Here is a 24,162-nt window from a genome sequence, read left to right as displayed (position 1 = left end):
AAGGTGGGTGGTAGGCAATACTGACCAACTAATATCAACACAATCTACAAATGTAAGCATCATGTGCTATTGTACAAGTACATTTTACTCATAATTGCTGTTACAGTATTCCAGTCTTTCAATAAAAACGGCACTATTATGAATACATGTTATATGTAGGCCTAGTTCAATATTACTGACAACAATGCGTATAGGCTACAATGAAGAGGTCAAGGCAAACGGATCGTTGCATGTGTAAAGTAAACCGTCTCCATGTCCAAAAGAGGTGCGTCCAACTGCAACAATGTATCTAAAAATCCGTTGGACATCAGGGTACGTTAYGTGTCGTTCGAATTAAGGCGAAGATACAGTGGCTCCTGCGAATCTTCCAATCCTGTTCACATATACAGTCATTGCCTGTTCACATGACATTACAGTTCGACCTCCCCTCCCCCACTGATATCTAGCCAAACCGCATCCCCGCGCGCACGCGTATTACTGAAATTGAACTGGCAGTTTGCTGGGCTTTCTCGTCTGTTGGTTGTATCAGATCGTCTTGACAGAGTAGATGAGCCTTCATAACTGCTACAACTACAATCATTTTCGGAAATCTTATAGCGAACGTAGATGATATTGTACAGCAGTCGTTGGGCTATAATACGGTATATATCCATTTTTTTTTATTCAGAGTGTAGGGTTTTTGTTATTACAATATTTGGAGACGTTATCAAGAAGTAGCCTAGTCGGTTTCCGGACAATTTGATTGGGATGAGATTCGGTGGTTAAAATCTAGGGTTCTCTCGTTTTCGCAAAATGGCGTTCTTGTTTTGATAGATTGACATTGCTCTCAGCCAATGATGCATGAATTGGCCTGTTTTTGCAGAAATGGTTGGCTTCTGATGACATCATTCGGACATCGGTTGTAGGCGGGTTCTGAGCTGTGAGGGGAGAGTGGCGCAACCGGAGAATTTGCAGAGCCAGGCGCCATTAGGGATGAGTCAAGAAAAACTATGTATTGAAATGAAAGATAAATATGGGATGAGCAATTTATTGCTGTTCGACCATAGGAATTACTCAGGGTATCAACGTATTGTATACAGAAAGCTATAGATCACTTTCCGTATTTTTGTGAAATTGCAACAACGTAGCTGGTGGCAAATAAGATGGCGCCTGCTGTTAGCGATCATGCACGTGCATAAAGCGCACTGACTAGGCGGCGGCACCGCGCGCACTCCCGAGAGGAGCGCGGAAAGCATAGTTTCTAAACCATACTGTACTGTCTTCGTATAAAGTCTTGTTATAGTTTATACTCTATTTATGTATTTCCTATTTTGGTATTTAAACCGAGATGCAAACTGATGAGCCAACTTATCTTTAACTACATAAGTCGAAACATGGATGGATGGAATTACGGTCATTGTCTATGAAAATGTAAAAGTGTCCAACAAAAGCTGAACTGAACACTGGCATGAAAGGGAAGAAACTTCACATTTTTGCAGGACTTTAAAGTAACAATTCGATTACAGTTGGATACATTACACCTGATGGAACGCGAAGTTAATTGCAAATTTGATATTTTAGTAAGATTTTCCCCAAGGACAAAAGCACAATTTGATATTTTAGTAAGATTTTCCCCAAGGACAAAASCAACTGTCGAACCGTTTAGCTGTTGATAGGGGGCTTGGAGCTTTCCGCCATTGTCCCACTCGGTTCTCAGATTCATTAATCAGTAAATGGCGAATAGACTCTTCACAATTATCCCAGAGAAGAATTGCTCTCGTAATTTAAATGCTCATTAACCATTTGTACCTGTTATGCCTGTCTTTTGTCACTTGATTATTCATTAAACCTGACTGCCGTCCTATAATTTCCCTCCACCTGAATTTACTATACTGGATGCAAAACAAATGCACTGCGCACCCATGTCATGGAAGACATGTCAACAAAGGAAGGAGGTGCATGACGTCCCAACATAAAACCTGTAATGAAGAGGAAGGGAATTGGAGGGACTGCCATGACCACCAACCGTCCTTGCTCAGTTGTCAGTTTCTGAAAGTTTGCACAGAAGCACGCATGCATTCATTCACCATATCACAACACAAACTTCCAGCATTACATGTTCATATGAACAATGAAATAGATCCCCCCCCCCAATATTTCCTATACGATTCCCTTTTAAGAGTTTCATACATGCATAAAAAATCATCTTCTGTAACTACCTAATATACATATAAAGGGCTTTGTCTCCATCTAGTGTGCAAAAGTGAAAACGAGTCGATCCATTTTCTTAACAGCCCTCCATCTCGACCAATCATAGCGCTCGTTGTTGGTTGGTTGGACCTCTGTGTCAAGGTGGAACGACATTTATGAGAAAACAACACTGGGGGAACAGAGAAAAAACGATGTCTTCTTTAGGAAGGGCCATGGGTGTCCTTAGGGCCGGGACGCAGATTCTTACACGTGGACCTCAGAAAATAGTAACCCGAAAGTAAGTAGCTTAATTAACTGGTGTTATAATGTAAACGTTAGATAACAGCTTGCGACGAAAGGGTGACTTCAATATGGTCCTTCATAATTAAAGAAACATTATCAATCACACGTCAGCTGTACACATATTCATCACTGTCTTCTTAGCTTTAAACAGTACCGTTAGGCTATAGCTTATAACTAGCTAGCAGTCTGACAGTAGTCATACCAAACAAGTGTCCAGAGGTAGGCGCCTCTGATAGGCAGGCGCCATGATCAGATGTTAACCCATTGGGTTGTTGGGTTTCATCAAATGTGTAGAGCGTAGCTACATACTGGTATACAGTGATGGGGTGAAAACAGTGATACCCTCAGTGCTCTGGTTTTCTGTTTCCTTTCAGAGCTGGTGGTGGACCACACATTGAGGCCCAGTACAGGCAATTCCCACAGCTCACCAAGAGCCAGACGTTCCAAGCAGAGCTCCTCAGCAGTGCCATGTGGTTCTGGATCCTGTGGCACTGCTGGCATGACCCAGATGCAGTGATGGTGAATTAAATGTAGATTAGGCTCCAATTATAGTTATGCCCTGTCAAATCTAGTTTTGCCAGTTCATAGAGGAAAGGATGGAGAGAAAGCTGGTGTCCATCAAGCAGACTTAMACCCCCATGATGCCTCTTCTCTCAGGGTCACTTCCCATGGCCTGATGCATCTGCATGGACAGACCAGGAACTGGGGATCCCAGCTGACGATGAGGAATGAGGTGCCCTCTACCCCCAGGTGTGCCTTTTGTCCTGACCAGTACTGTACTGCTGCATCAGTCTTCACCACAGGATCTGTGACACATCCTCAAGGGATGTTTGTCAATGAGAACGTCTTGTCTTCTGAYGAAAGATTGTGTCCATCACAACGGATAGTCATAAATTGTTGGTTTTATACATATTTGCATTAGGATGGTTAATGGAATGCCTATTCTGTAAGTACAGTAATGATTGTTCATGCACTATATCCCTTCTGTGTTAATATGCCCATTTCAATTAGGTTCTTTACTGTAGCGGTGGCATTGTTTGAAATCATAGGTGTATGTATATTCTAATAGTACTTTTCTATTTCTAGACCTTGTGTGTGTGCCCGGTCGTTACGAGTCTACCTGGTGGTCACAACGGTGTCCCGAGAGGCTTCGTTGTACAGACAAATAAATAAAAATCAATTTATTCTGAAACATCTTTGGGGTGTGTACATATGGAACTCAATGACTGTTTTTGAATGTGTATAATAACTCCTAGTTCTAGTTGTTTCCTGTATAAAAAAAAAGTTTTTAAAACAATTTAACAAAATCAGTTCATTTTTATATTTACAGGCCATTTTTGAAATGCATCAAGTAACTGTCACAGTTAGCCAGTGTTTGTATGGTTCAAATCAAACCATCTGAAGGACTAATGCACAGAGAAGAAACACAGATTTGCACGTAAGAGTTTACGGTAAATACTGTACAATGAATGAGAGAACTGCTGCCAATAACAAACCCTGCCTGCAGGCTAGCTCTTGTGCTTATTATTACACAGACGAGTGGTGAGGACATCAACATGCAATAAGAGTTAATGGAAATGTCTGGCAATAGGATTAAACACTATTCCATGGAGGGGAAGACATACAAGTGTGATATTTGTGTCATTAGGTAAAATCTCATTAAGGGCTGAGCGATAGACCACAATTATGCCAAGGTCAGGTGCACTGCAAGTTGAACTCATAGCACAGCTTTCAAGTTAGATACTGTTCAAAGGGTGCTATTAAAGTTACTTGGTGACTGAGTAAGTTTGGATGTCATTTAGTGAAATACTCTGTAGTCTAGAGCGAGGGTGTTTAAGGATATTGGGACAAGTAGTGTTGGGGGGGGGGGGGGTCTGCTCTGTCAGATATTGAAATTGATACAGTGGCGTTAAACTTGTTTACTAGCTAGGCAGAGCTTGAGCATAGATGGTATCATCTCCAAATAGAGATGATCATGTTGATTTGGTCAATTCCAATGCACAACTGCTTAGTTAGAGAAAGAAGTGGAACAAGAGTCTGGTTGGAAGAACTTGCCTTTGTAGTGTACATAATGTAGCTGGTGATTAAATCAGAGGTCATATCTGTGGCATCATTCCCTGAGAGTGAAGAGCTACAAATCACATCACACACCTCACTTCAGCACCATATCATAGGATCACACCCCCCCCCCAAAAAATCTCACCCTATTAAAATTGTTCAAAATGTTGTTTTTTTTGTTAAACAACGTCAAGTAGGCTATAGGTGTAGCAGGGCAGGGGTGGTAAACGTTTGGAGTCACAATATTACCCATTCTCTTAACACACAACCCCACTAACCCCTGGAAACTATGAGAGGAAACCAGAAGAGACATAGGTTCAAATCAAGTTAAGGAAGTCTACTTGGACAGAAGTGGAGGGAAAAAAAGATTGAGTTAGAAATTCTTACTGACCTACACAATATATCATGACCACATGAAGTCTAAAATGTCCACATATACAATAAGCATAAGCGAGGAAGAAAAAAATAAACCTCTTGAGAAGAAAATTCCCAGAATAGCTGAGGTTTAGGGCCAAAATATAATAAAATCAATATTCACCTCTTTCAATTAATAAATACATAACTCAGAATCCATAAAAAAATAACATTAAAATCACGTAACAAAACTTGAATAAATTAAGCAGGATATTATACAAGTTGTTTTTCAACCAAGTAAACAACTTACACTATAAAACATTCCTTATTGAGGCAGCACTCTGTTAGTCTCCCTTTGACCATCAGAGGGCAGCAAAATCATATCGATTCAATATAGAGGACTATGGCTTTCGTATGATCCATCAAAGCATTAAAATGTGAAATTCAAAGAGAGACTTATGATGAACTAATGCAGACAGGTTAAAATTTAATTGTTTTAGACCTGATGGGTTTTTACCTTCCCAAAAAACAGTGCAATGATAAATTAGGCAATCGTCTTTAAATAGATGAATGACACAATGTGGCAGGGAAGACTAACCAAGAGTGCTGCCTCTCAAAACGTCTCTCTCATCTACTCAACGTCATTATTGCTGGTGTGATTGAGATAAGGGGAGTTGGGAGCATGGAGGACGTACAAACATTAAGCACCATTTCGAAAAATTAGCTTAGCACTTCTTTTTTCTCAGGGACAAAAAGGACCCTGCTAGAGAGAGCCCAGACACGGAGCCAGGTGGGTCAATGCCAGTCTGTGGAAAGCCAGCCTGTCTATCCCAACTTCCATCTTGTCCTGGGTCTCATCCAGTTCATAGTGCTGCAGATATTCAAGGAAGGCAGCGCTGGGAGATGCAGATGGTGGGACATCAMGCAGCCTKCATTGGCTTATGYGYGTCATTAACATTGGCTKWAGAATTGTCTTCMATGTTGCGATGTACTGTAGAYCTCATTCCTACCTCATCCGGACATCTAACATTTCCCCATGGCACGTTAATGCCCACTGGAACTCTAAGTTTCCCTGAAGTTGAGTAATCAACATGCTTTTTCCCCCTTCTCCATTACGTTTTAGCGTGCTTGCAGTGAAGCTGTGCGCTTGATTGGTAGCTTGCGCATGTGAATCCAATACCCTGTGGTCCTAAGCATGCACAGTAAGCCTGTTCGTTTGTGTGTCTGACCACAAGTCTCTCAGATGGGCCCTTTCCCCAGGCAGTGATTTCTCCAGGACAAAAAGGTGTCGACTAAATGTACAGAATAATCTGGATGTGAGGACAGGGGTCTGTTACCCTCCTTTAGCTTTGCCTGTGGCCCTCAGAGCTCTATACAAAGACGCCATTGTGTCGGTTCATCTTCAGGATCTTCCCCAGTCTCTGCTTGGCCGTGGCCATTCCTTTCTTGGGCCGCTTGCCTGAAAAACAAAACCCAAACCCCACATGAATGGCTGACGTGCTGAATAAAGAGAGAGTTGTGTCACAGTACCATCCAATCCCTGAGAACATCAACTAATTACTAGACAAATGGAGAGAATAAAATATTTGGTTGTGTACCTTTCGTGGCCTGGTTGCTGACGGGAGGGGAGTTGGAGGCGTGTCTTTTGGAGGGGTGTAGAGGGGGAGACATTGAGGGATCACAGTACTGGTAGTTGTCGGCCTCTGGGCTGGCATTGTGGCTCAGGGCCCCAAGGGAGAGGGGCCCCTGATTGTCCCAGGCCTCGCTGCTGCTGTTTCCCTGGCTGTCCATGGGGCTCTTGTCCCCCGCCACACGACGCTGGTGCTGCTCTCGGCGCTCCGGCGAGCATCGGCTCTGGCTGGACCACCACGGCTCCTGGGAAGTGGCGACCTCGTCTGGCTTGGAGGGGCACAGCAGGCCAGCCATGGACAGCATGCCTTGAATGGCCTCCTCTGTGCTGGGTGAGGTAGGACGTTCTCTGCAGGGACACAGAGAAGAGACACACTCAGTCATTTACAGCCCACCGCCAGACTCCACAAAAGCAAACTGTGCTTATCTTTACCAGTCAAAAGGGAAGTTATGAATATAATCGTTGTATGCATAATTGGCACATGCTTGTTTCAAATCCAATTCCATCGTTATGAGATTACTAAACCGATGGCGTGAACTTCTAGACACTTCTACAAGAAATTATCCCTTAATAAATAACTCAATTGCTAAAATATTTTTGTGATTCCAATAACAGGAGCTGTGTTTTAGCTTGCTCACGCACAACAGGTCAGACCACCCACCTTTTGAGTTGTTTGTGTTTGTGCCGGAGGTTCAAGTCTGTCTGGTCTAGCTCTATGGTGTGCCCCGCGGCCCTCTGGGATGAGCCCCTCTCCTCATCTTCACTCTGGGAGCTTCCTGAATCTTCCTCAGAAGAGGTGTTTTGCTGCAGAGAGGGAGAGAGAAGAGAAACTGGTTGAGGGATGATACACAACAGACAGTGTTAAGTGCTATGTTCTCACTGACAAAACCACAGTGGGGGTAGACCATGTTAATATCAGGTACCTGTGTGTTGGAATCACTGTCCGAGTCCATGTCCGACACATCGGAGTGTCCTGAGGCTTCTTCCCTGAGTTCAGTCTTAACCCTCTCAATACCCCCTGGGACGGCAAACAGACATCATTAACCACAGATAATGGTAGGAACCATTCCCTCTCTGTGTCCAAGTCAACAGGTTACTAGACCTAGTCTGTGTCAACAACATGACCCTTTAGAAAGCATGGTGTGTCTGGGACAATGAGGGCAATAAACTGACAAAGTTGAGTCAGATTATAAATCATACAATGTACAATATATATATATATATCTCTCTATCTCTCCCTCTCGTGAACTGCTTCAGCATCATGACTTACCGAGGTGGCCTGGTTTCTCCTCCCCTCCCATAGTGCTGTGCTGCTGTTGCTGGTCTGACTCTGTCTTCATCTCCTCTCTGCTCTTCAGTTGGCCCACGGACGACCTCTCACTCTCCACCTTCACTGGGCTGCTAGCCGTGCTACTACCTGGTCTCCTCGCGTCTCGGATGATCCGTCCGTTGTGCAGCGTGAGACGCAGGTGTGTGTCTGGGTTCTCAGCGGCAGCGGCAGAGGCAGTGGACACCATGTTGAACTTCCCATGCACCGGGGGACAGAAGGTAGGGTCCTGTGGTAGAGACAGAGAGTTATAGGACTCATTTAACACAGGTGTCAGACTTTTCTATTGAATTGTATTACTCTCTATAGCATGGGAACAGTATTGCTTTCGGTAGGAGTAATGCACGGAAAATACTAAATGTGGTTTATTGATTGATCTAATGATTATTTCCAATAATAACAAGGCATTTAAATGTGACATATGCCAGAGAGCGTATGACATTCTAGTTTTGCGTTGTGGGAGTTTGACATGTTCCTCTCACCTCCTCCAGAGGGCCCACCTCYAGCCTCCTGAGCACCTCTCTGGTGTGCAGCTCCAGGATCTCCAGGTTAGAGGGAACCTTAGGGCCCTGCTCCTGCTGCTCCCGGAGCCTCCGGGCTGCCCGCCGCGCCTGACGGGCCGGGCACACCCTCTCCAGCGTGGAGCGCATGGCCAGACACTGGCCTCCACCGCTTCCCTGAGATTTCACTGGCTTGTTGGTGCCACCACTGCTGCCCTGGTCTTCCTGTTGGAACACACACAACATAACACCATTAGAGGGAGGGCTTTGAACACAACCTCAATATTTAAATCTAATCTACGTCTATAAACAAGGAAGTCGCAAGAGAAAGATTGCCAGTTACAAATAAGGTGCAACAAATCCATCACATCAGTGACAGATTAATTAGAAGCACTTCTCATACAGCCCCTCAGATTGAGTGCTCTTCCACCTACACAAAGGTGATGCTCCTCAGGCCCTTCCCCCTGTGACCCCAGACCTTACCTCCAGGTAGCGGATTTCCTTGGTCAGCTCTTTAATGAGACGGTTGGGCCTGATATGGTCCGGGACCTCGCTGGTGGGCTCCGTAACCTGCAGTGACAATGTTCCACACACACAATTAGGGTGGAGTTGAACAGAGAGGCTCTGTTTCCACCMCTGGCACAGTGTCATCAGATCCAGGGGAAACCCCTATGACCCCCACCCCCTTCCATCAGAGCTCAGCTGGGAGATAAACCAATCAGTCTAGATATTCATCAGCCAACAGAGTCAGGTGCAGTATAGAGAAGGTGAAGCCAGGACCTTCACCCACAGATACAATGGAAAAATAACACAAATGTTCCATTTCATTCTGTGCCCCTCACCTCTCTCTTCAGCCAGGTTTTCAGTGGACTGATTAAAGCTTTCACTCCCTCCACTAGGTAGGTCTGAGGCGGACAATTGTCTTCTCGCAACTCTGAGAAAGAGMASAAAGGCATTATATTTGTTATGATGCTTGTGAGAGAAAAAAAATTACTACAATATATTTATTGGGTTATGTGGATTTTACAGCTTCACTCACCTTTCAGGGTCTCCAGCAGGTTCTTGGCCACATACCAGCAGATAGCCTCAAAGTAGGGAAACTTGAAGAGGTCTGGAGTCTTCAGACGAYGCTCCATCTCGTAACACCTGAGCTGCATGYCAATGTTGAGGTTGTGGAGGAAGTTGCCTCCGAACGCCATGCAATCCTGAGAGGTGAGGACGGCATGGATCCATCCTGCAGAGGGCAGCACACACAAACACAGTCAATGTTTGACTCACTGACTGTGGTAATACAAGGACACTGGCCAGGTGTTGTATTTGTCAAATCAGCAGCCAAGCATTGATCATCATGTCACCAGAATAAGACCCTTGATATTCATTGGAAAAAAGCATCAAGTTCATCACCWTGCACTTTCACCTCCCTGAGTAAGTTCATCATAAMTTATTTAATCTGTAGCCTAATAAACTGCATGCTTTCATGAGAGTAGTGGGAGGACCACACACCATATCATCGCGTGACTCCAAGTTTACTTCCATATGATGGTTATTATATCAATATTTGCGCATAAAAAGGCAGTTCTATAACATTATTCATTTTATCGACACAAAAAGATCCCACCTTGTCCAGCGTATTTTGTTTTGACAATTGGAAAGTTTAGACAAATGTTTCCAACATTCCCTCTCTGACATCTACTTTACTAGCATAAAACAGTTGGATGTAAACCTGGTATGTGACACACAAACACCAACCTGAATAAAACTGACACACACACTGTTCGCACACAAACTGACCTGATAACACAAACATACAGGGTCATATCAGGCCTGCCTGACCTGGTAAAGATAAAGCAGTGCTCTTTATACCTCCGGAGATAACAGAAAGCAGAGACGGCGGTGACGCAGCACTGATACTGCAGGCACTGATGCGGTTACGGGGTTACCGCGGTTGAGCGGCCAAGTATGTTGTGCTCTACCCCCTCCCCAAATCTCTATCCCACCTCTCCACACCCCCTTAACCCCCTGGAGAAAACACAGCTGGCAGTCCAGGCAGTCCTTAACCTTTACTGAAGGTATACAACTTTGGGAGCATTTTAAAACATGTGGGTTTTCTTCTTGTTCCTATGGGAGTATTGACACAGAAATGTATGGATACCCTGAACTTGTGAAGTCTGTTGAGTTGCACACTATTGCTGTTCTGAACCAATTACATACCCTGTATAGTTTTACATCATCCTCAGGTGATCTCCAGACAAAAAAACATGGAATCCTGTGTTCTACAAATGAAATACGACCCCCCCATTAGGTAAGCTTATGGAAGGATCCTTGTGGTGATAACGGAGACGGTGAGATGGGGATAAATCACTAAAGGACATGAGTGAAACCACTCTAAAAGCCATCTGTAGTTAATGAGAACAAGGAGCGTGTGTTAACCATGAGGTTCTGCTTACTGCRGTCGCCCYTTCATGGCTCTCKAGACGCRTTACGTCATCAAGACATGGGGTRGAATGTGAGAGGTGAATTACAAGTCACATGCTATAGCAGAGGCTTRGCTGAGGATAAAGTAGGCCCAAGAGCTTCTAATATGGTCGCTTTCACGACATTACTGGTGCTGTTGTTCCATTAGGGAACTTCCTATTGTGTTACGACAATATAGACGGGTGTGTCTAATGTCTAGGCTGTTGCTGAGCAAAGATTGCTTTTCCAAATTCACTTGGCAATGACATGTCATCAGTGTTTTAAAAAAGGGAGTCATTTTCCAGGCAGGCACCCTGGGAAACTAGACTGTTTTGTTTGTCTACTTTGAGGATATCAACAGGTTTCTCTAGGGAGGGGCAGACAAGACTACCAGATAGTCTATTTATACATCACCAAAAGCAGGCGTGTGAGAGAGGTATTTAAGGACACAGTGGAAAAGGTATTTTAGGGACACAGTCTAATTCCAGAGGGGTTTCTGTGTCACACGCTCACAGGGCCAGTCTACATCGTCAGTGGTAACCTCTCTTCATCTACACTATGGTTCCATTAACACAAGCCTAATGTAAGCTGTTTAGCTCTTCAGGAAAACTAAATACATGGCCTGTTACAAGAGAAGGCAAATAAAGACCAAATGCTTGCGCTCACACACACACACTCCCCAGTGGAGGCTGCTAAGGGGAGGACTGCTAATAATAATGGCTGGAATGGAGCAAATAGGATGGTATCAAACACATGGTTTCCATGTATTTGATACCATGCCACCTATTCCGTCCTCTCCAATTAAGGTACCACCTTCCTCCTGTGACACACACACCTGTGGGGATGAGCAGCGTGGTTCCTTGCTGCACAACACACTTGTAGCATTTGTCCACCTTGTCCCCGAAGAACACCTCACTCTGGTTGGGAGAGGAGCTCCACGCCTCGTATAGTGCAAGGTTGGCCTGGGTCGGCTTGATCATGTAGAATATCTTCTCACCCTGGAAACACAAAGAGAGTAGAGAGAGTTAACGAGAGTTCATAAAAAATAAAGCATTTTAACCCAAGAGGCATCACAATGTGACTATAAAATTAGGAGCACTGAGATGCCTGCAAAATATGTTTCATTTCAGAGACACACAGATGTGTTTTACTTTCACACCAGGGGATTTTTTTCTTCCATTTAAGGTGCATTTCCCAGCCCTCTTTTTCACAAGCTGAGCTGCACATTGCTTCTATAGCTAAGGAGAGTGCTTGCCTGCCAGCCTGGTGATGTCACCATGAACACAAMGCATAGTTTGTGATTAGCAGCGGTTGGTTACTTTGTTGCCRTTGRAGGGATAATTTATTACCACGGCGGGGACAGAATTCCCCCTGGAGCTTGCCAACGACGAAATGTACTGCYGAGGTGAACTTCTGCCAGGGTACCAATCAGCCTAGATTGCTCTAAATAGMCCYCCCATGTACAAACATACTTGATTAAATGTCAGCGCGCATTACAAGTGGTGAGGGGAATGCCAAAGAGCGAGCCAGGCCATCGATTTATCACCAAATGTTGTGGACAGAGCTGATTTCATTGACTTGCCAAACTGCACTTTGCGCACTGCTAGGATTTGATAGCCTAGTGTACATGTAGGACATGTAACTAACACCCACTCACCCAGAGAACGTGGTACCACACAGAGGTGCCCCCGAAGTCTATGTGGAAGTCAGTGTAGCTGTTCTTGACCCCCATGAGGCAGTACTTCTGGACAAAGGGCTTGGGGAAGAAGGAGTCATCTGGCCAGTAGTTCTCCACCCAGGACATGTTCTGAGCTACGTCAGGTACCACCACCTGATCTGCCATCCTGGGGGGGAGAGAGTGAGYGGTAAGAGAGRTATGGCTACTTAAGAGGATCAAATCACAGTAAAAGTGCTGAAATGTACTAAATAATGATATCATTGATAATAAGTAGTTTGATCACTTTTGTCTTGAGCTGTACATAATGTATTGTTGAATGTTTGTGTTCATTCTTGTTTGTTCTTTTGTGTTGTGTGTGTTTTTGTAGCAAAATGAATCATGAAGAACTTGACAGCAGTCTRGATGCTCTTGGTTTCTGTTTGCATGTCTTGTAAATAGTATCCATTTCAAAATGTATCCATTTGRATGGAGAGAGAGTCTGCAATGGATTATTAGAAGTAGGACCAAATTACAGCTTACTTGGTGTCAGAGAACTCCAGGCTGATAACGTTGAGCACCTTGGGCCGATGAGGCTTGTAGTAATACTTGATAAACTCYTTCAGCTTCATCTTGCTGTCTGCTTGCCTGGCCACGTCGATGACGTCAATGACTTTGTCACCGCCTGTGGACGACAAGAGAATGATGACCAAGCCGTCATATAGTGGAGCAGACAGCAAAACGTGGTATCAGTCTGCCCATGGAATCATCATCATTTTGTGTCTACAGTCTAACAGTTGCACCATTCAGTCAGATATAATACATCTGGTTAAGAGAAAGGACCATCCCTACTGAAGTGACAGACACCAGGGATAACTATTTTTAATGGGAGTCAGTGGGCGAGGGGATCTGAACTCTGAAGCTCTCTGGCATTTCCATGTCTCTGTACAACTCCTWAGGGAGAGACTGGCACAGCCAATACACCATAGGAGTGGATGGAGTGGGGGCGGGGGCCAGACAATCTGTCCAGTCCATATGAGTCCCAGAGGTGGAGACTGGGGAAGGGGCCACTGTCATTAATGGGTGTGTGAGGGTAAAAACCCACCAGCACTCACACAGCTGGGAGGCAGTGAATCAAACGACACAGTGATGGCCGGAGAGAGAGAGGGCTGGAAACGGGGGCCTGTCGGCAGTGTGGGGACAGGACAGCTGGTGCTTGCGTGATCCTCCCACCACCAACCCACACCCCCCTAATGTTCCCCAACCCCCTACACACCACACACACACGGCGGGTCCAGCTGGCCAGCGTCTGATGACAGTGAACAGCTGGAGTTAGGGTAGCTAGCCAAACAGAGAGAGCAGAACAGAGTGTTCAGTCACTACCAGCCAACAAGCCCAAAACAGACCATAGTAAATACTCCACACTACACCTTTATAGTGGCTGGTTGCACATGGTCAAACTATTCCTGTGTTTTAAGCAATGCACCGACACCTGGCATTCACTCTAGCTAGACCCTGTAGGGTTCTTCCAGACACCATCCTTTCACATGATATTTAGACTGAAAACTTCACCTACCCTCAATGAGGAGGAGCAACATTAAAGTACTGGGAGGTGACAAATTCCAGGAGGTTTATCCTAAGCTGGCCGACCATAGTCTAGGCTTGGGTAACCCCAGGAGACAGCAGGTTCCAGGCCTGTCCCCCATTGTGTCCAAACTGTAAGGAGGTAGGTAACACGATCCTGCTTGTGTTCTGTCTCCACCCAGTCACAACACCTGTGCTGCTTCCCACCAGAGCAGCTTAATGCTCAACGAAGCATCACAGAGGGTGGAATATGAACTTCCATGATAAAAACACAAGTGGGTTTGGGTTGCGTTGCGCGTCCAGTCGGTCCAGATAGCTGTGGGTTAGTAACGGGCTTGTAATAGGAGCCTTGTGGTACCAGGCCTTTCTATTCTATAGARAGCAGCGGTGGTCGTGTTGGGGGCTGAGGAAGACCTGCCCTCCCCTCCTGTAGGGCTTATTCAGCCATTGGGAGATGATTGATAAAGGGGGTAAATACCCTCTGAACCTGGCAACACTCTGAACCTGGCAACCTGTTTGTTTGACGGACAGATGGCGTCCGCTCAACGGTAGGCGCTCATTAACTGACAGAGAATGCRTTCATTAGCTTTAAATTATTTTCTATTTCAAAACAATAGGTGTAGGTAACATATGTCCTATCAAATAGGCATCCTGTGCAGTAGACAGGCAGTGAATGGGTTGGTGATCAGTCTTAGTTGTGCTACATGCTAAATGTCTGCACTACTAGCCCATTTATGTACTTAGACTCTGGGGATGTTTGCAAATAGACAGAAAATCTAGCCCAGGGTGCTTGAGCATGCCCCCCCAACACACACAAACAGTACACACACAGTATACACTCTATGTCCTTACCGACAACTTGCTCCACATCTTTGACAGAGAAGGATGGTTGAGGCAGCCTGAGTCCCAGTCCCTCCATGTTGGACACAGCGATGGGGTACAGCCAGCCGTGACTTTCCAGGTGCCTCTGGGTCACCTGCTCCCCAGGCATCCACTGCAGGATCTCATCCCCACTGCAACACACACACACCGACAGAGAGACAATGGATAATGGCTAATTCCTGTTAATATGTTCAACTCTATGTAAATACCCAATGAGAGAAATTAAGAACATAATAAATGTTTAGCATTGTGACTAAAACAAAGATCACAGTCTTGTTCATAGCAACACGACTGCTGAGGAAATGTGCGTTTGCTGTGCAGGTGTGAGAGTGGGTCTAGCTTGGCATCAGAGTCCTCGGTGGTAAGTGTTCTGGGCTCCTACCTGGCAAAGGTCCTGTTCTGGAGCTCCTTGACAAACACAGAGGTGCCAGCCTGCACTGGCTTGGTGCCATCGTCCTGCTCGGTGTAGTCATGCCTGTGCCAGTTGTTGCGCTTTTTCACTGCAAGAGGAGAGACGCAGAACATCAGACTCACAGAACGCCAAAGCCTTCACTGGCCATGAAAACGATCACTATAGCCAGTGACAGACCTGAGACAAATTATTACTGTATTCAATTTTCTTCCCTTAAACCAACAGAACCTTGTGAATTATGGATAATAGTCATTAGTCTTGATAATATATTTTCCCCGTTCATCCTCTAGCAGAGGCCAAGGTGAGGGCTAGGACCAATTTAAGTCAAAGGATTACAGCCCCATTCAATTAGCCTGTTAATGTCTGGCCCCGGGCTCTCAGGGGTCAGGCTCCTCTAAATCAGACTGGAGACTATGCTGCTCTCCTGGGGACAGTCCATCAGCCACGGAGGGGGAGGGATGGAGAAAGGGAGGGAGAGTGAACAGGCACGGGGGACGGAACAAATAGAGAGAGAGGGAGAGATGGTAGTAAAACAGATAGGAGAGAAAAGAGATGGAGAGAGACCGACTGAGGAAGAGAAGACAGAGAAAAGACAGGACGGACAGACAAAGAGACACACAAAAACAGACTGGAATACTGACTCAAGGAGGGTCCGTGTTGGGGTTCACAGTTAGGACAGTGGTAAACGTCAATGTCCACCGCATGGTGCTCCTCCACCTGGACACAGCTGTGGGGAGACAGGAGACATCACTGTAAGTATATACACAACTGTTAAAGAAACAGACAGGACCATGATAGCCTGGTCCCAATATATGGCGTCACATTGACCATAGCGGTTGGCAAGTCAGTACAAACAAATCTGGGACCAGGCTAKCGCCATGGTGTTTCCAATAAATAAACTAATGGGACAGGAGACTGTTCTCTCCAGGATCATAACACCAGAGAAGCTGTTGTGGAAACAGGCTCTCTCTCACTGATATCCCCATCCATGGTTCCAGGGCCCATGCTCTGGACAGCTTGAGGGATTGAGAGGGTTTTGTACACAAAGGAGTCAGTCCACTGCATGAAATCATTTACTTTGTCTGGGGGGGGGGGGGGGGACGACGACGACGACGACTCCTACTTACATGATTTAAAGCCTTTGGGAAAAGGGGTCACATACAAGTTTCTCTCACTGGGTCATCCTTTGGGCCAGACTTGAGACTTACGAGAGACAGAAAAGATATCATGGTTTTTCTAAACTGACAGCCTGTTCTGACAGTCTGTGTGGCTGTGGATAGTGATGTATAGAGGAGCAGGGAGAGGTTGAGGTAAACACAGAGCCAGAACACTACAGAGTGGTGATGTATAGGAGGTGCAGGGAGAGGTTGAGGTAAACACAGAGCCAGAAACACTACAGAGTGGTGAGTATAGGAGGAGCAGGGAGAGGTTGAGGTAAAACCAGAGCCAGAAACACTACAGGATGGTGATGTATAGGAGGTGCAGGGAGAGGTTGAGGTAAACACAGAGCCAGAAACACTACAGAGTGGTGATGTATAGGAGGTGCAGGAGAGGTTGAGGTAAACACAGAGCCAGAAACACTACAGAGTGGTGATGTATAGGAGGTGCAGGAGGTTGAGGTAAACACAGAGCCAGAAACACTACAGAGTGGTGATGTATAGGAGGAGCAGGGAGAGGTTGAGGTAAACACAGAGCCAGAAACACTACAGATGGTGATGTATAGGAGGAGCAGGAGAGGTTGAGTAAACACAGAGCCAGAAACACTACAGAGTGGTGATGTATAGGAGGAGCAGAGAGAGGTTGAGGTAAACACAGATCAAAACACTACAGAGTCGGGGGGATATAGAGGAGCAGGGAGAGGTTGAGGTAAACACAGAGCCAGAAACACTACAGAGTGGTGATGTATAGGAGGAGCAGGGAGAGGTTGAGGTAAACACAGATCCAGACTAGAGTAGTGTATGTGGAAGATGACCTTTTGGTCTCAATTTTTTTTTAAAGGAGGTACGAAAAGTCAAGCAACCTTGAAGTTGGGAGGCGATCGGTTTCATTTGTCTGGAGGACAGGGGTGTTAGGGCAAGGAATTAGTTAGTTAGGGCAAGGAGTTTTTCCCTAGGTCCTAACAATAACCTCTAGACCACTCTGGGCCAGACCTTTACTATTGGCTATTTACAGACTGGGAATCACAACCATGCGTTTGTCTCAGTATCCCACAGAACTGCGACAGTGTCGACGTCACTCAAACCCCTACACCACCAAACCCCCGACAGCCAGACCACAGGCAACAACACACACAATCCTCTGGTGCATACCAATGCTTTGTTCCATAAGCGAACACTGAAAAACACACAGAATCCTGTGAATAGGCTTTGAGTGTTGCCATTATGCGGGGACGCCCACCGATGCATGGAGAAGGGGAGAAAAATGGCAGGCAACATTTTTCTGTCACTGGGGTATGGGAGGAATCTAAGACAGCACTTTCAAGAGCTTCTTCTCAAGTAAACAATAAGATAGCCGATTTAAGCTAAACTTTAGTTTCAGCTGACAAGAGCATAGAGACAAATGTGGACTAATATCTTTTGCTACTCTGACATGGAAGATTATGTAGCAGAAAAGACAAAGTGGCTATTTCTGACAATCTGTTTAATTGTGAAAATACAAACAAACGGCGTTTCCCCTAGTAGCTAGTTTAAGAGGCTTGAAAGTTCATGAAGATGGCAACAACTTAGCGAATCTCAAGCAATTCCGCCTTCTTCCCGCTCTGCAGTCTTCCTCTCATTCAAATCTCCCTGCTCTGTGACTGGTCTTCAGTGGGTAAATTTAAATGAGTTTGGAGGTCTTGCTCTCTGAAGTTGGGAGTGACAAAAGTGGAATTCCTTTCAGTGTGAAAACAGAAAACACTGGGGGACTTGCTTAGGGCGGTAAATGACAGCCATTAAAGTTCCAGCTCCCTCCCTCAGGGTCCTGGAGTTAGCCTGGAGGCTAGGAGCTGTGTGAAGATGTAGTAAAGGTTTCCTGCTTAGGAGTGGAAACAGTTCTCACCAGCCACTATCAGCGTTGATCAGAGTGGAAATTGCAGGAAATTGTAAAGGGAAACAAAGTCCAGCAGGAAGCGGCGTCACACCTGAACTTTCTCTGGTGGTGCATTGCTGCTGGTTAAGTCTCCTTAGCAATGGTGTTGTGGTTCAGCAGCTCACACTAACTGCAGAGCCAGCCTGAAGCCGTAACAGGTTGGGACTGGGAGTAATAACACAGGTAAGCAAGAGAACCTTGCCTGATTTTAGGTAGGAATAAGACTTTTAAAAAATGTATTATACATTTTTTGGGGTACTTTTTACCCCTTTTTCTCCCTAATTTCGTGGTATCAAATTGGTAGTTACAGTCTCGTCCCATCGCTGCAACTCCCGTACGGACTCGGGAGATGTGGGAGATGTGAAGGTCAAGAGCCAAACACAACCCCGCCAAGCCGCACTGCTTCTAGACACACTGCTCGCTTAACCCGGAAGCCAGCCGCATCAATGTGTCGGAGGAAACACCGTCCAACTAGCGACAGTGTCAGCGTGCATCTTCCCAGCCCGCCACAGGAGTCGCTAGAGCGCGATTGTACAAGGACTAGCTGGCCGGCCAAACCCTCCTCTAACAATTGTGCGCCGTTTCATGGGTCCCACGGTACGGGGCCGGCTGCGACCCAGCCCAGGATTGAACCCGGATCTAGCACTGCAATGCAGTGTCTTAGACCGCTGCAACACTCGGTAGGCCGCTAAGAGTTTTTCCTGGTCAAGTAAAGTCATCGGAAAAAAGTCAGTGCCCCATTTATAGAAGATCCAATGCTATAAACACCTTCAGTGTCCTAACCCTACAGAGTGACCTCAACAGTACACCTCCACTCACTTCCTACGTCAGCAGCCAAGACAGAGTACAATGCAGCAGTGGGCTGGAATCTGGTCTCCTGAGTTTGCTCAGTGGCCTTGCTGGGGAGACTAGAATGAGTCACAGTGCCAATTATGTCACCCCGGGCCTGACATTAATTCTCCTGCCTCTGTCGGGGTAGGACATGCTAGAGCGAGCGCGACAGAGTGAGCGTGTGGCTGTGGGATTGAGCCGAGCCAAGCTGACCTCCTACACGTCCTCCTCTGCCTGGTCATCTTGTGTTACACCAGCGCAGCGCGGGCCGGCACGGGGGGAAGCAGGGCACTGTGCCACCAGACTGATGCTGTTTCTTCCCTTGCGCAATCATGACGGGTTGGGTGAGTCACTTGGAAACTGGAGGGCTGGGGAGTGTTGATGATGATGATGCAACTTGTGAAGTTACTTATCCTTGACTCCTCAAACTCAAATCAATCTCACTCTTTAAAAACTACTGAGGCTGCCCCATCGAAGACAACAAAACTATAAATCTGGCTTAATTTAAGAGCTGTGTGGAAGACAAAACTTTGGTATTTAGTGTATAGTAATAAATCAAGTGACATCGGGAAATAAAGCCCAATATGGGTCTGTGTGTGTCTGTCACTGTCTCACCACTCTCCCAGAAACAATGCCAGCCCCCTGCCAATGGTGGGCAGATACCAGCCTCACAGCATGAGGTCAAACCATAGAGATAGATTGAGGACTCATCTTTTTATCTGTGCCATTAAAGCATCTGTAACAGCGTGGGCAGAACCAGATGCTATTTTGTTCTTCATTGGCTGATTGCTCCCCAACTCATAGGAATCCACACCCAGTTGACTACTTTAAAATGGAGGAAGCCCTCAATGGCAAAGTCCATGCTAAAATGGGTTATATCCATGATGAGTTCTCCATCCATCTCTATGAGTCAAACATCCTGTCCTGAATCAGGAGAGCTGTCAACTCTCCTACCGCCATCAGCTCCTCTAACTCTACATCCTCTGTTGTGGAGCTGCCTGCCTTCCTGTGTGACTGGGGTTATTCATTAGTCTATGTACTGTGAGGGGTTCATTGTGTCTCAATGATCAGCCAAGACACACAAAGGGTTGTAGGCGGGCTCAGCCATTGCTTTAAGCACTTAATAACCCCCCTGCATAGGACTCCGACACGCCTACATTAGAGAACTGGCAGATAGCTAATGGGGGAGAGGGTGGGAGATGGGGAGGGGTGAGGGCAGTTAAACACACCTGCTTGGGTTCATTTAGACCCAAAGGGCACCTGACTCCTGCCTTTCCAAAGACTAGGATCCATGTGGGCATWAAAAAAAAATCAGACCATTTGAACCCTCACTGAGAAAAGGAAAGGATACCCATCATATCAATGGGGTACAATGCACTGATGAAGGGCCTTCGTAAAYAACAACCTCTCTCCACCATTAACCCACATCACTAAGCTTCTACAGACAGCTTAGGGTAGAAGGACTTCTCTGTAGGCAGCTGGAAAACAAAAGAGGATTTCTGCTTTGTTGTTTATGGGACATTGTAGTCCCCCGGGGAAGGAGTGGAACAACTTCATTGTTTATGGTGCAGGTTGCATTGCCTTGAGGTTCTCATGTTGAACAGAGTAGTTTCTTCTAAGGCGGTSGGGGACTGGGTTTGTGTCTTCTCACACATGCTCTCAACATAGGCCTATGTCTTTTAGTGAGCCTCATACACGTAGGCCATACACCTAGGCCATGCACAGACTCTGCCTCTCCCACTAGATCTGTCAACACATGATTACACTGCCTGACAAACTGGATTGGTCCTTAGTGCAGCAGGGCTTACTCTTCTAATATTCAAGCATTATACAGTTGAAGTCGGAAGTTTACATACACCTTAGCCAAATACATTTAAACTCAGTTTTTCACAATTCCTGACATTTAATCCTAGTAAAAATTCCCTGTCTTAGGTCAGTTAGGATCACCGCTTTATTTTAAGAATGTGAAATGTCAGAAAAATAGTAGAGAGAATGATTTATTTCAGCTTTTATTTATTTTATCACATTCCCAGTGGGTTAGAAGTTTACATACACTCAATTAGTATTTGGTAGCATTGCTTGTTTAACTTGGGTCAAACGTTTCGGGTAGCCTTCCACAAGCTTCCCACAATAAGGTGGGTGAATTTTGGCCCATTCCTCCTGACAGAGTTGGTGTAACTGAGTCAGGTTTGTAGGCCKCCTTGCTCGCACACGCATTTTCAGTTCTGCCCACACATTTTCTACRGGATTGAGGTCAGGCTTTGTGATTTCACTTACTTGTATGTAAGTGAAATAATCTGTCTGTAAACAATTGTTGGAAAAATTACTTGTGTCATGCACAATGTAGATGTCCTAACCGACTTGCCAAAACTATAGTTTGTTAACAGGAAATTTGTGGAGTGGTTGTAAAAACAAGTTTTAAATGACTCCAACCTAAGTGTATGTAAACTTCTGACTTCAACTGTATGTAGGCAAAGTAGGTGTCAATCAGGCGGTGAWGCAACTTGCCATGCTACTTTTCAGGGGTTTCTGTCAGAGTGATAAAAGGAATGCACTCAGCTAAGTGTAATCCTTAGTAAAATCCTACTTTCAACTCATCCTTGTAATTCCAAGAGAGCAAAACATTGGTCCATTCTCCCCATTTCCCATCAGCTGCAGAACCAGTCTGAAGCCAAGTTCGCCTTTGCTTCATCATCATCATTAGCGGACCACCTAATATACTGTGACTCTAAACGACTGGAAATCAATACATGATGCTGTTGACCTCCTAATCAGCATTGATCAATCTGAGAGTAATGTCATTGGCATACCCCAGAGACAAAGACCCCACAGAGTGCCACTAATGAATGTAAACATGACACTAACCATCCTCTGAGGTCTGAGTCACACACACTAAAAACACAAGCTCTCCCACAAATTCAAATTCTCTCACAACATTGAGGAAGACAGGGGGAGAGCATCCATCTCTCTTCAGTCTTTTCCCCTGGCTGAGAGTGTAGGACATAATGATGGATGGTACATTGAAGTTGCCTCTGTGGAGCTACCATCAATCATTCCCCTGTGTCCCATCCAGTCTCTGTCTCACCACTACCACACACTCTACCAGAACCAGACATGAACTGGGAGTCACACCCACGCAGCCTGGAGAGAGATGCAGGTCTGTGGGCTGCAACGTGAGCCACTGACGCCATACGGGGTTTGTTGTCGGTCATAATGCAATGTTTCAGCAGAGTGCCATCTCCATAGTCTCAGCAGAAGCATCCGCAGCACAGGCCTGCTCAGTGGATGTGAGGCTCTTTCACTGCACAGGCCCTATGCACATGCCTGTAGTGTAGTGTGTTAGGCCATTAGGAAACTAGCAGGGCACTATTTCTGTCTTCTGCCCCCTACCTGGTCCATAGTCTACACCTTATAAACAACACAGAGCACTCTGGTTGGCTCTTCTGCCTAGTTCCGTTTGGGAGCCGTAAGCCATACGTCAAATGGGGAAGCTCCAAAGTTTGTTCCTCTTCTTTTGGCACATGACACAGACTGAGTCTTCCCTGGCTCAGGCATCCCATCATTCTGGGCGTTGCGTTCTTGGCAGTCTACAGAGTGTAGTTGCGCAATAGCTTTGTAATATCCACACAAGCCAAACTGTTATTGTATTCATATTAGTTGTCTTTAATTTTCTCTTCAATACTCCTTTCTTCCACTAGGGGTATACAACATGTGCCTATTTTCGGTGAAAGGGGGGATTTAAATACCCAACCTCGAGCTGTCAATCAAAAGCTCAACAACAATCATATTTTCTCATCTTAGGTTTTTGGCCACTAAATAGATAGGGATAAAAATAAACGAGTTCAAATGAGGACAATCACTCAAATTGTAGGATTTGTGTAATTTACCCCTAAAAATGTTGATCGTGCAATAGGTCACTTGGCTAGTGAAGTGATGCCACCAAGAATKTGCCAGAGATTGATGTTCCATTTCAATCGAATTCACAAAAGCGCGTGGCCTAAATTCTCAACTAGGAAAGTCCAGGGTCAGGTCAGGCTGTCACATGCACCAACATAGTCTGATTAATCAGGATGTAATACACAATTATTGTATATTAGAGGCTGATTTAATCAGACTAGCATTAACCCAACTCTATAGTAAAGGATGACAAGCTGGATTAAAATCAGAACCCACGCCTTTAATCGATAACCAGGCAACTTTGTTCTTAACTCAATTGGATAGGCTAAGCCTACAGGCTTCTTTCAACAGACCAAATGTTTGAAGGGCTGGCTTTGATCACTGAGATTGACAACTCGTCACACACAAGCTTAGCTGGCTAGCTAACGGTAGCAAACTAGTAACGTTAGGCTAATTTCTTTTGACAAACTGCTTTCGGCTAAGATAACATTTAAACCTCCAACACACACTATTAATATCCCAATAAGTTGAGTAAAATACTAACTCCCAATATGAATAATAGAAATAAAAACACACTGGCTCGGTTTACTATTTTGTAAAGTTTAGCTAGCTCGAGGTGCCAATASTGTGAGAGACCCGTGAAGACCCGGTTACACACAAATAGCAGTCACAACCGCATGACAATCCTCGYTTACTCCCAAGCACCTGCTGTTAGTTTAGTCGGTGAAATCGATTGCATGTGTCAAGGAAGGTGTAATCTCCATACCTGCCATGAAACCAGTCGTTACAGAGATCGCACTCGATCATAAACCGGCTCACATCATAGGACTGCCGGCAGACACAGTACAGCGGGGCCGCCGCCATCTTCCTATCCTACTGTCCCCAAACAACGCAGGAATAAAGTGGGGCGGAGATTTGGTTGGGTACGCGGAAAGAGTCGAGGGGAAACCCGATCATATGCGAAAGAAAGCATGGCAAAGCCATTGGGGCAAGCCTATCTCTGACGTCAATTTCCAAATAATTTATTTCCATCTGGTT

General features: G+C 45.5%; 2 protein-coding genes across 2 annotated transcripts; one reads left to right on the top strand and one right to left on the bottom strand.

Annotated features, from left to right (window-relative positions):
• The first annotated feature begins 2,267 nt into the window (after nucleotides 1-2,267).
• On the top strand, nucleotides 2,268-3,664 carry LOC111982567 (NADH dehydrogenase [ubiquinone] 1 beta subcomplex subunit 2, mitochondrial). The gene is made up of 4 exons (XM_024014155.3): nucleotides 2,268-2,467; nucleotides 2,847-2,991; nucleotides 3,130-3,222; nucleotides 3,559-3,664. Exons 1-3 carry the CDS (start codon nucleotides 2,346-2,348, stop codon nucleotides 3,202-3,204), a joined length of 342 nt encoding a protein of 113 aa, XP_023869923.2. The 5' UTR covers nucleotides 2,268-2,345; the 3' UTR covers nucleotides 3,205-3,222; nucleotides 3,559-3,664.
• Nucleotides 3,357-24,086, bottom strand: LOC111955724 (lysine-specific demethylase 7B). Its single transcript, XM_024142047.2, has 16 exons — nucleotides 23,891-24,086; nucleotides 15,969-16,054; nucleotides 15,298-15,415; nucleotides 14,886-15,046; nucleotides 12,993-13,134; nucleotides 12,453-12,639; nucleotides 11,631-11,793; nucleotides 9,381-9,575; nucleotides 9,184-9,275; nucleotides 8,825-8,911; nucleotides 8,324-8,566; nucleotides 7,785-8,070; nucleotides 7,438-7,532; nucleotides 7,176-7,318; nucleotides 6,483-6,862; nucleotides 3,357-6,343 (listed from the first exon to the last, which is right to left on the bottom strand). Exons 1-16 carry the CDS (start codon nucleotides 23,986-23,988, stop codon nucleotides 6,255-6,257), a joined length of 2,565 nt encoding a protein of 854 aa, XP_023997815.1. The 5' UTR covers nucleotides 23,989-24,086; the 3' UTR covers nucleotides 3,357-6,254.
• Nucleotides 24,087-24,162: the final 76 nt, after the last annotated feature.

The sequence above is a fragment of the Salvelinus sp. IW2-2015 genome, unplaced genomic scaffold, assembly GCF_002910315.2.
Source record: "Salvelinus sp. IW2-2015 unplaced genomic scaffold, ASM291031v2 Un_scaffold2918, whole genome shotgun sequence".
Classification (NCBI taxonomy): Eukaryota; Metazoa; Chordata; class Actinopteri; order Salmoniformes; family Salmonidae; genus Salvelinus; species Salvelinus sp. IW2-2015.
Note: the sequence above shows the minus strand (reverse complement) of the source record. Positions and strands in the feature narration are given on the sequence as shown.

Excerpts from the sequence above, each read along its gene's own strand:
- LOC111982567 (XM_024014155.3), top strand. The coding sequence starts at position 2,346 with ATGAGAAAACAACACTGGGGGAACAGAGAAAAAACGATGTCTTCTTTA. Across the intron at positions 2,468-2,846 it reads CAGAAAATAGTAACCCGAAA|AGCTGGTGGTGGACCACACA; the intron begins GTAAGTAGCTTA and ends GTTTCCTTTCAG. Across the intron at positions 2,992-3,129 it reads ATGACCCAGATGCAGTGATG|GGTCACTTCCCATGGCCTGA; the intron begins GTGAATTAAATG and ends CTCTTCTCTCAG.